The sequence below is a fragment of the Anolis sagrei genome, chromosome 2, assembly GCF_037176765.1.
Source record: "Anolis sagrei isolate rAnoSag1 chromosome 2, rAnoSag1.mat, whole genome shotgun sequence".
NCBI lineage: Eukaryota > Metazoa > Chordata > Lepidosauria > Squamata > Dactyloidae > Anolis > Anolis sagrei.
Window position 1 is genome coordinate 103,194,161 of NC_090022.1, and position 12,499 is coordinate 103,206,659.

The following is a 12,499-nucleotide window of genomic DNA, read 5'->3' on the forward strand; positions in this document are numbered from 1 at the left end:
AAGGGTTTTCTGTGAAGTTGCTGGGCAGTGGTGTGCTATGAAAATTTTAAAAGAAAAAACAAAAAAAATCACATCTTGGCTTCCCGCAAAGATTAGTTTTGTAAATGTGCAACAATATTTCATTCATCGAATTAATTGGCTGTGAGGAATGGGGGTGCTGCTCAGCTTGTGATTGGTCATTTTTTTAGTGATGCATGGGTGCTGACTGCCTAGCCTTGTTTCTTATGGGTGACAATGGTTTTTCTTCAATACCACTAAATTCTGCAGAATACAAGAAATCATATGCTGACACAAATAGAATAATCCCACTTCTAGGAATCTGACTGCTAGCACATTGCACTATTTCCCTTCTTTGGCCAGCTGAGCAGCCAGCCAAAAGTATTCAACCACAGGCCAAGCAGTCCAGACATCACAGTAGCCATGCCAACAGCTCTAATTTTTCATGTATCGGTGCCACAGATCATCTATTTTTAATGTATCAGGGTCAAAGGTCACTTTGCCTCTATAAAATGGGGCCACAACTCAAAAAAAATTGGGAACCATGGGTAGAAATGTTGGAGGATTGTTTTTAGTCTATCAAACTTAAAAATGGAGGAAACGCCACCCCAAATATGATATGGGCAAGTTACTTTTCCTAGCATGAAGCTGGCTGGGTAAATGTTTGCTGTTCTTCGTTTGGATGCAGAACACAGCACAGTTTATGGTTTAGGTTGTTAGTCCCCTACTCACTCCCTTTGTCTCTGCCATTTTATGTTTATTGATGATGCAACCAGAAGAATGCATCAGTAAGTAGCATCTCTTTCATGTAGTTGCAGCTATTTTTCATTCTCTGTTCTCCTATCTGCTAAATATATGTTCCTAGTACAAATCCTTATTTATATTATTATATGGGCACCTGTGCAGATCTTTCAACTCATTTAGCATTCATGCCAGTAGGAGGTGAAATCTGTGTCTAAGGAAAGGATCATTAGGATGTTCTTCAGAATCTTTCTTTCCTGTGGTTCAAATAATGATAGCTCCTTCCCAGTTTATCAGATATTTACATTTTAAATGCTAAATGGTCTACCAGATGGGTGGTTTATGAACAGACCTTCAGTTTTTTAACTTTAGTTTTCCCACAAGATGTCATACGCTTTGGCAATACTACCTGTGTAATAAAAAAGACATGACTAGTATCAGCATTCAAAGTGTATAGCTACTTGTACAAGGGAACCTTAAAGCTTTGAGAGTTGTTTCTCAAAGAAAAACAATATCATCCGCCTGCTATAGGTCAGATCCATTTTATTTGACAATTTCTCAGCCTGTACATAAACTATTAAAATGTTTATATACCATTAAGTCATAATATAAAACCAGGAAAATGTTATATGGAATGCAGGACCTAAGATTTATGACAGTGTCTACAATTTTTTGTATTGTGGCAAAATGAAGGGAAGGGTTTGCTTAGATATGAAGTAAGGGAGGAATGACTGATGTTTCTTTAACATCTTTAACAAAAACTGCAAAGAATGGCTTCAGGTTAGCCCTGTAAGTTAATACACTAGAGACATTGCTGTTGGTGGTTTTCATCTATGAAATGTTAATCGGTATGTGTCTGTGTGCAACAGAAGTGGGAATTTGCCTGGGTTGATCCTCTATGACAGTGGTTCTCAACCTGTGGGTCCCCAGATGATTTGGCCTTCAACTCTCAGAAATCCTAACCGTTGGTAAACTGGCTGGGATTTCTGGAAGTTGTAGGGCAAAACACCTGGAGACCCACAGGTTGAGAACTACTTCTCTATGGGATCCTGGAAGACTATGTTATCCCATTGGTGCCATGTCTATTCCATCCCCCTCCCCCCAACAACCAAATGTTCCCCAAACCAGTGGAGGGTGAATGTTACTACTGGCCATATCTTGAGGCAACCTTGCCTCTGGTAGCAAAATATTTTTAAACCAGAAAATGATCAAATGTCTTGGTCTTCTTGTTTCCTGTAATCAATAAAGGTCATTATAGGACTTTGAAAATGTTACTGTAGAAACCCCTAATCTACTAAGGCTGATAGGTCTTTCCCAAAATGAGGTCAAAGGAAACTCTGGAAGCAGTGTAATGATTGCCATGCATTTATTTTCCCCTTTCTAATTAACCCTGGAAATATATAAAAATGTCATTTATTTTTCTATCATTCAGGTATTCATTAAAATAATTGAGAATGTGCTTAAGGAAAAAAAAGTGTTGTTGTTGAAGGGACAGAAAAGGGTGCTGTATTTGTTAGTGTTTATCTGCTTGTAAAACTAAAGAAATGTTGTTTTTTCTGTGTTGCCTGTGTGCTGGGAAAAAAGGCAATTATAGATGGCATTTTAAAGATCCTGTTGATAAGAGTAGGGCAAAAGAGCTTTTTTCTGAATATTTCCCATTATTTATGATGACTTGTTTTCGTGTCCCCTTTAGGTACTATGCTATCTGCTGCCAGCCTTTGGTTTATAGGAATAAGATGACCCCCTTGCGCATTGCTCTAATGCTGGGAGGCTGCTGGGTAATCCCAATGTTTATTTCATTTCTCCCTATAATGCAAGGCTGGAATAGCATTGGCATCGTGGACTTGGTGAGTATATCCCAGTTATCTGTTCTTAAGCAAATTCTCTATTAGCAAAAATCCACGTCTTATGTTGGCCAATGTACTTTCTTTAGAAAATCCGTGACCATTGCACTAAATACTTTTTTAATAGAAGCTCCAAAACATTTGAAATTGCTTCCACATCGTTTATATCATTGCACTGAGAAGCAGGAAAGCAGTTTCTTCTCATGTGATACAGGCGAGGGTGTTTGGGAATGTGTCAGGCTTTGTTTGTAAAATCTGAATCAGACACTCTTTGTTTTGACTCTCATGTCTCCCCTGTGCTACAGGCAAACTTGTGAGTTTGGCACTGGCTTTTTATTATTTATGACTCTTTGTAAACGAGATGATTATGTCAGACTTGATTCCTGTTTCCTGCTTTACAGAAATGACTGCATCATATGCCTCTGTGAAAATACAATTATTGTGAGTTTAAGGACAATTAAAAACTACCCATAGAATCCTAAAGCTGCAAGTCTCTGTAAAATTATGCTGAATAATTTTCTTGCAGTGAGCCATTGCCAAGATATTGGTGATGCTTGTATTCCTTCAGAACTACTCAGAACTGAAGTAATGCATGCAATCTGAACAAAACTTTCACGGCCGTGTTTGTTAAAGAAAAAGCAATTTAAGTTTTGAGGTGACTAAGGCAAGGAGCATTTAACCTTTCTCTGGTCCAGCATTTTTCTTTTCCAACTTTTTCCGAATCACTTGCCCACACATCCTATTAATGTGGCATTCCAGATATACATTTGTCAAAATAATGTGTCTGTAGGGCAACTGCTGCAGAAAAGCAAAAGCCAACTGATTGCTAAACTGCTTTTCTCTTTCTTTTACCCAAGTTTGCTCCATTCCATCATAGATTTCTTTAGCAACAACAGGTTATTCTGGTGCTTTGTTTTGTTACAACTACGTTGTATTTTGTTAATGGGTGGGAAAACTGTAGCCTGCAGACCATGTTTCGCTACCAATCTCCTATCCTTTAACAGTCTTGGATTTTTTTAAAAAAAAAAGCAAGTCAAGACCTCTCCACTTTTAAAATGTTTTTCTATCTTTAAAAGGCCATTACAATCATTTGGAGTTGAATAACCTGATTTGGGCAAAGTGATGCTTTTTTCTCAACCAGAAGTGACTTTGGGTCATTTTTATCAAAATGTGAAGAAATCACCTATTGCAGGCCCTCGAGGTTGTGGGGGAATCAGCAATTTTGTTTTACAACAATGACAGTTTGGGAGGAATCCATGGGGGCAAGTGTCGCCATTCCATGTCTAACAAGGAATACATGCAGCCCCTAGAATTGAGATTTTCTTCTCCTGATTTTGTTACCTACCTTTTGAGACTGGTTATACAAGTCCACTCTTTCACAAGTGTTTCCCTAAAATAGCTAGGGAAACAAAGAGGACACTCTAAACAAAGAGGACACTCATTAATAGCCTTGAGGCCATTCTACATAAGCCTATGTGACAATGCTGATCTGGAGAAGGGCTTTTGGTTTAGTACCACCAAAACCTACATGGCTGTCTGCCAAAATGACTCAGTGGATGAATGAAGTCTGCCTGGCTCAGTGGTACTGGACCTTGACTGCCATCCTTGCCTTCTCTTTGTCATCTTCAGCTTAGCAGCAATCATTGGGCACAAAACCTGATGGAAGTGGTCCCAAGTCACATCCACTAACTCTAGTTGGAGTGACAGAGCAACATGGAAGAAGGGAAGGGGAAAGAAGGGGTCGCCCCTTTCTTTCCCCCATCCTTTCCCAATTGCTTCATTGCTCTGCCTGTTGTCAGTGGATGCAACGAGATACAAACACCTTCAGTTTTGTGCCCAATTATCACTAATAAGCTGAGGACAACAGGTGAAAGGTAAGTGCCATTCTCTATCCTTGGACTGACAATCTTGGGGGGAATGGAATGACTGGGAAAGCAGGTGAAGTCACTTCTGAATTAAAAGTGGCCCAACTGTTTGCACCACCACAAAGTGAAGACAAGCATTTCAAAGCACCCCCTCGACTTTTCTTAAAACATGGGATAAAATCATGTTACGGCAAGTGGACCCCATGCATCAGGTGGACACAATGGAATCCATTCTCCCCCTACCTGACTCACTTGGCATACGCAGATAGGCACTTTCAGTCCAGTGTCTGCATAAATAATTGGGACATTAAGTGATGGTAACCAACGTTGTAATTTCCTGATCTGAAAGTTCAACTTGGCCAGTTCAAAACAAGGAACTACAGAACAAACCAAGCACATTTCCTATCTAAGTGTGTCTCTACATGGGAATATAAAATTAGATTCTGCACATATTTATCTATTGAGTTTCCACGAATGGCATTTATTTGGTGTCCATCATGTAACTTCTATGTGATAAGGCTCAAAAGAAGTTTCCTTAAAGAATTGACACAGACAGAGGACCTTTTTATACTATCCATCACCCCTCTAAGCCTCTGATAGTATGTGGAGTTGCTTGCGCAGTTACACATACACCTTTCAGTCACTCCAGCAGGGAGTAGAGCTATTACACACTGTACAGTGGAGGTGCTTATTTCCCTGTAATACAGCATTGGTAGTTGGGAGAATTCTTGAAAAAACAGATGAATGTTTTCCGAGTTCATAACTTTAATTTTCTAGAATATCCTTCCTGAAGCTAATTTCCTTAAACTGTGATCACTGTAGTCCTTTTTGTTATGCCCATTGTTAGATAGTAGCACCTGAGAAATTAATGTATGACCGATGATTTCAAGAACAGCATCCATCACAATACAGCCATCCTTGGAAATCTTGATATAATTATAATGCTTCATTGTATTCTTGAAACGCTTTTTGTCTTTTATCCCAGAAGCATTTTAGCAGGCTCTTGGGCCTTTAATTCAACATTCTGAAGTAGCTAGAAAGCAGGTTTAAAATAATAAAATGAAGAATGAGATCAGTGCTGAGTTTTAGGTTAAATAAAATTAATAATTCTTAAAGGAGAAATGAATCCCTCCATACTTATACTGGGAATCAGCTGTGATCTGTGAAAAATATTGAGTGCTTCACATAGAAGAGAGATTCAGACTGCCTGCCAGAGTATTTTAGCTAATGTTTTTTTTAAAGAATAATTTCTGCTCCTGTTTATTTCCATCCTTTCATTGTATTCATTTTCTTCCAGTGGAATTTTGCTTTCAATTCTATGCTTGGACAGTTCTTTAAATTGTTCCCTTTTATCCACGAGTGCATTTGCTGTCAATAGAGCATGAAGAATAGAGATAAGTCTTCCAGGAGTCTTTGATGCAGTTTCTTTGCAAATATATTCATGCTTCATTAGAACCATGTAGCTACTTCAGTTGCCAGCTGGATGATGGTGGTGATACTTCGAATAACTCTGCTTGTTATACTCAGTGTTAGAGAGAGAACTGTGAGCAAGCATGTTTCGCACAATTAGTCAAGGACAACTGTTACAATAGGGTTGGTGGCACATTTCTGTAATATTCACTCATAAAACCTCATTTTTCTTCGCAGTTTATAAAAATGAGCCACCTACCTTTTTTCCTTTATTACCCCACTCCCTTCCCTGCCACTCCTATCTCATTACTGAACACATCTCTCCCATTATCTTTACTTGGAATCAAGAACTGGAGCAATGAAATATTTCTATATTGTGCAACCAAAAGAGTAATTATTTTTGAAGTTGGTTCCAGTGAGGATAACATCACTATATTTCTATAGCTTTCCAACAAATTTAAAAGAGATAATAGAAATGTAATAGGGTAGGAGAAACATTGGTTAAGGCAAATTAGAGTTGTGAAATAAATAAATAGACAAAATAGGAACACAGTTAGTGGAGAAAATTCCAAAGTCTCTGGGATGCTAACTTTCACTCTTCAGGTGGAAAAAAAGAGCTGAGAGACAATAAGTGAGAGCTATACTAAGTTTAGCAGAAAAAATTGTAATGCATTTCTGTTTTTCTTTGCTTTCCTCCCCATCTCTTCAGATAGAGCAAAGGCAGTTCAACAATGTGTCAAACTCAACTTACTGCATATTTATGGTCAACAAGCCCTATGCTATCACCTGCTCAGTGGTGGCCTTCTACATTCCATTTCTGCTAATGGTGCTAGCCTACTACCGGATATATGTTACGGCCAGGGAGCATGCTCACCAGATACGAATTTTACAGCGTGCAGGGGCGCCAACAGATGGGAGGCCACACCACCCTGATCAGCACAGCACACATCGCATGAAGACTGAGACTAAGGCAGCCAAGACCCTCTGTATCATCATGGGATGCTTTTGCTTATGTTGGGCGCCCTTCTTTATCACAAATGTAATAGACCCTTTCATAGACTATGCAGTTCCTCCTCAGTTGTGGACTGCTTTTTTGTGGCTTGGATACATCAATTCAGGACTGAATCCTTTTCTTTATGCATTTTTGAACAAGTCTTTCAGACGTGCCTTCCTCATCATCCTGTGTTGTGGTGATGAACGATACAGAAGGCCTTCCATTTTAGGACAAACTGTCCCCTGTTCCACCACTACTATAAATGGATCAACTCATGTGCTAAGGTGAGTGACTCTTCTAAACTACAACTGGTTTGAGGAAGACAGGAGGCTGTTATGGTGGTTAAAACTAGGTTGGGTATGATGGTTAAAGCAGGAAAATGTCCAGAGGACATTTCTTTAGCCAGGTTATCTTAATGCTGTAGCATTTCCAAGATTCTGCTGGCACTGTAAAATTTGCTTCATCGTGCAGGCTTCCATCCATCCTCCCCCAGCTGGAGACTCTTAATGAGTGAATTTGGCCGCTCAGGATTGCGTGCTGTGCACCAGGCATTGTCTGAGAGCAATTAGGTTTTCATTTTGTCAGTTTCTTGAACTGATGAGGAAGGTGTTTGTTCTAAACTTTACCTGGGGGTTTGTCCTAATTGGATCTGCAAAATAATTTGCTTACCTAAACCTCTCCCTTTTTGTGTATGAAAAGATGTAATTTTTTCACAATAGGGCCTCAAACAATAACAAGAGTAATAATTTATATCCTTTGCAGACATTTCTCTCCTAGGTATCAGCGTACATTTAAATTATATGCTTTAACAGCTCCCACAATGTATGGCCACTTTGAAGTCATGATCAAGTTACTCACTGCTGGGAAAAAGATACCAAACTACTCTGTAAATCATGGATGGGGTAAAAGTGTGAATGTTTCTTCAGTAATGATAATCTGTGTAAAACAGAAATGTGGGGGCTCAGTGACAAAGAAACCCCAGGCTTTGTGATTTCAGGTTTCTCACCAAACTCGGAGTTTTTTATTTCTTTCTTTTTTAAAAAACCAACTGTAAATACATTTTATTGTGCAGGTTTTACAGCAACACAGCAGGCTCTGTTTGCCTGAAGGATGTCGTGACTCAGAATTCAGTCAGCAACTTTATGAAGTTTAAACATTTAGGAGAACGGGGGCTTTTCAAGGTCTCCACTGCCCACATGAAAGGGAGACCCAGTAAAGGATGGAGACAATTAATCACTGTATTAGTTCAAGACATGACTTGGATTAGATTTACAAGGGAAGGAGTATTTATGTGTCAACAAAGCAATTTGCTGAAGCTTACTGTTTTAAAACCTCACAATATTTATTTTGACACTTTTGTATAGAAGCTGTGGAGCTGAGAAAATCCCAAAACAGTGTTTGATAAGAAACTGATTGTCTTCTGGAAATCTTTCATGCTTTAAATGTATCCCAGTGGGGGGAAAATACTTTTCTGACTATGTTAACAGTAATATTTTTGGCAGGTTAGGGTCAGAGGATAAACAAGCTCATTCGGACATATTTCTTCAGGCCAATATTAGTTCTGTTATTCTTCCCTCTGTTTTCCTGTATCAGTGTTTCTTGAGATGCACTGAAGCTTGTGCTAAAATAAATCAAATGTGGGGCTCGGTTTTTCCACATCCCTTTTAATGTTGAAGCAGTTTGTTCAGATATTCTAAAAATATACTGATATCTGTTGATATGGATTCTTTTCTTCTTGCACCGGTACATCTGTTAATAGATTTGATTCTGTTGACATGGTGAAAGGAGAGTCGGACACACAACATACAACATAAAATCCCTTGGGAATAAAGAGGCTGCAGGTTTATTGGACTGCTGTATAGTGGTGGATTAGCATGAGGTCTGGATATCAGATCAAATATTCCAACTGTTATCTGAATAATTCCACCTCAGCCTTGGCTCCCGGGGAAAACAGAGGTGTGAGACCTTGTAGACACCCATCTGCTAGGTGATTCCCTGATTCCTAGTGGGAAGATGTGGCTTTCTACCACCTGAATTGAGCCTAGGCTTTCCTGACTCATCCAATAAATGGGAGGTCCTACAAGGGACCCACGCCCCAGCATCTGGATCCAGTTCTTATGCTGCACCACCAAAGTTGTATATCATTATATCAATACAGAATACAAATGCAAAAGATGTTTCAAGGACATTGTAAGGCTGACAGGTGACAATGCAGCAACAAGACTAATTCCCCAATAGTGAAGCCTCAATTGTATTGGAGGGAAAACTATATGCGTTTTTCTGCCTGGGAATGTCTTGAGACACATCTTTGTACATACTTCTGTATGTATGTGTGTATGTGTGTGAGTGAAGGTGGGGAGGGTGCTGCCGATGTAGATGTATTTTCATAAGTTAAATCCTCATGAAAATTCCTGAAATGATCAGTCAGATTTTTTTTCTTCAGGAGCCAAATAATGTCAAATATTGGCTATGTTTTTGAAACATGCAACAGTAAGCCAGAAGTTTGGAGAATCCTAGATTATGTTTCACAAACAGTGCTCATGCTTACAATCAGATACTTGTTTCTTCTCACTAGCAAGAAAGATTGAATTCAGCAAGAATTGAAAACTTAGGCCAAAATCTAGTATGATACTTGTGAAAGTATTCCCTTTCTCTGACGTCTTCTTTGGTGCTGCAAACCTGTTCTGGAAACCTTCCCAACCATTTGGAAAAGGTGCTTCATGTTTCTAAGGTACATAGGAGGGAGGTGGATTGCCCTCTTGCATCTGCATTAAGGTGCTTCCAGTAGCACCATGATAGTGTTGGATACTGCCTTTGGTATAACTTCAGAACCAGGTCTGTCCCTTAAAAACTAGAACTGTGTATCAGGGTTTGCCCTTGGTGTACAATTCCTGGGTTCTTTGGAATTGCGTCCATTTTGGTGGTATTTAACCCATACATAATTATATAGCTCCATAAGGTCATAACATATTCTTGATCTTTTTCCAGTTATTCAGACACATCTCATCCAGTAATAGAAGGGAAAATATGGTATTTTGGGGCAGGAAGAATATACATATCTGTACAAACTGGAAAACATTAATTTAATTTGTATCCATTACTGCATTTACCTATTTAAATATTTGGACTCTTGTATCCTAAGCTACATTCTACTGAAGGGCTTGCTTGAATGCTTTCAAAACTGTATAGAGTTAAAGTACTAGTCTTAACATTTGGATTGATTCTTGCAATAATAATGATAGGTTTAGGTTTCTGTTTCTTTCAGCTCTAATGTAACAAGTTTATTTAATGAAACATGAGTGATTAAATAAAATAGCATTTATCACAGTCAGGGCAGGAAGTAGAAATTAAAATGACACAATGATTTCAATTGGTGTATCTACAATTGGCATAGGTTTCACTTAACTTGATTGAACTTTGTGGAAGGTCTTTGTGAAATACTGTAACTGTTCCATCTGTGTTATTTGAGAACACAGAAATGCTGGACCACTCTAACAACTACCATGTCAGACTACACAGAGAAGCCATTGAAATCCACAAGTATGTGGACAATTTCAACAGAAAAGAAGAAACAATGAAAATGAACAAAATCTGACTATCTATATTTAAAAAACTCTAAAATCATAGCAGTAAATAAAGAACAATACTTAAAAACAGGGGAATTCCAGACAAGAAACAATCAGGGCCAACTAATCACCTCCCAACAAAGGATTCTCTCAGGCAGTAAGAAGTCAGACCTTGAAACTGCTAGGCCATTAAATGCTCATCAAGGTGGCCAATTAAATCACTTATACCTACCTCCAACAGACAAGAGTTCTTTCTCCCACCCTGGACATTCCACAGATATATAAAACCTATTTTCCTAGTTTCCAACAGACCTCACAACCTCTGAGGATGTCTGCCATAGATGCAGGTGGCCCTGAAAATCTGAATTCATTTTGCATTCTTTTATTACTCTTTACCTATGTTAAGCTGTAGCCTCCTATTGTATGATGTATTTTAATTTTACCAGTTAGAGCACTCATTTTTCTTTTTGAGAGAATTCTGTGGGAAAGAAGGCATTAAATATTCGACACATATGCTTAGTTGGTCTCCATCCAAGTCACTGATAGAGAAGTCAATCAAATATCTATGTCATTGAATTTAGCGCCTCAAGGAAAACATTGTGAATTTGAGGAGGCAGCAAGAGTAGTGGTTGAATAAACTTCTCCATAACTTTATTAACTATAGTTTCAGGTAGTTGTCTATAAAATGTAAAGACCTTAACCTTTGTTTTTCTTCTCTCAAGTCAGTGATTATCACCCACACATTAAGACAAAGAGTTCATACAGTGTTGTAATTATGAACTTTCTCCTTTTCCTGTCAAATTGTTGGACTAGTTTGAAGTGTCTAGAGCTTTCATGCTTCTGAAGATGGGTCCTTCTAAAGATAGCTCCGAAGTCCATGAGTTTCATTTGTGGCAACATCAAACAATGTCCTCTAATGAATAAGGAAAACAGAGTTGCTGTGAGGGAGATGAAAAAATATTAGAGCACTCAGCATCAATCTGATACCCTGCTGTTTTTAGAGTGACCTTTATGAAGTCTGTGAGTCAGAGCCATAATTTTCTGGGCTGCCTTGATTTTAGGTTTCTTTATATTAGCTTTTCCTCCTACATAAAACACTGAAAGTAGCTTGGCCTTCAAAATAAATAGAGTAAGAGATTTCAGACTGGTTTCCACCTTCAGCCTATTGGTCTCTCTTGCTACTAGCCCAATAAAATGTTCAGCTCTGGATATTTTAGAGTATTTCCTAATTTGTTGGCTTTACAGTAAGTCACCATCTCCATAGACTAGGTACTCATTCGGTTTTATAATGGTAAAAATCCTACTTTCAATGTGGCATAGAAGCCAAATTTCTTTTCTTTATATAGAAATAGTCTATTATGGGATGCTTTACTTTTCAGTGCTCCAGACTCACTCTCATCGCTGCATTTATGCCCTCTCTCTCGTACACACACACACACACACATAGCCTAGTGATAACTTGTACATAGTCCAGCGCAGACAAGTGTAGAAGTGCCCCTTTCCACCAATGTTTAACACAAATGCCAATTAAGTAATATTTCCATCTAAGCCACTTTCAGCTCTGAGCAACTATATCTGGACTATTATTATTTTCTTTATTATTCACATGCACATTTCCCCAAACCTGGGGCCAAGACTGCTGTAATATGACTGCACACTCCAGAAAGACTTGAGAGAGATAATAGTCCTGATGCCCTATTGAATGTACTAATCTTTTGCTCTGTTTTCACCACCACATATCATCACATCACAAACTTGCATAGTCCACCTCAGCAGCGATAATGAATTAAAAAAAATAATAATTCTACAAATAAGGACAGAAATCTCTCCCCCTGATTTATCACCTCCAGATGATGTTAGAGACCAGCTACATCTGAAAGCATATCACTATCCAGAAGCAACAATTTTTTTGCATGAAAGGTTGAATAAATTTTCTATGCAAAAATCTTTTGCCAAATAGTTGCCTATTTCATGTGCAAATTTTCTTAAGTTTTGCATAGAAGCAGAAACATTTTTGCACATGCAAAAAGCTAAAATCTCAAAATTGTGATTTTATAAACAAAAGTCCACAAGGGTTGGGTT

The 12,499-nt window shown here is 38.4% G+C and overlaps 1 protein-coding gene across 3 annotated transcripts in view; it reads left to right on the top strand.

The window, feature by feature from the left end:
• Positions 1-12,499, top strand: part of HTR4 (5-hydroxytryptamine receptor 4) — a 207,847-nt gene that overhangs the window by 141,399 nt on the left and 53,949 nt on the right. For all 3 annotated transcript variants that reach the window (XM_060765049.2, XM_060765046.2, XM_060765048.2), the window contains 2 exons: positions 2,432-2,585; positions 6,567-7,135. In XM_060765049.2, coding sequence (XP_060621032.2) covers positions 2,432-2,585; positions 6,567-7,135 — 723 coding nt within the window. The remainder of the gene's footprint in view (positions 1-2,431; positions 2,586-6,566; positions 7,136-12,499) is intronic.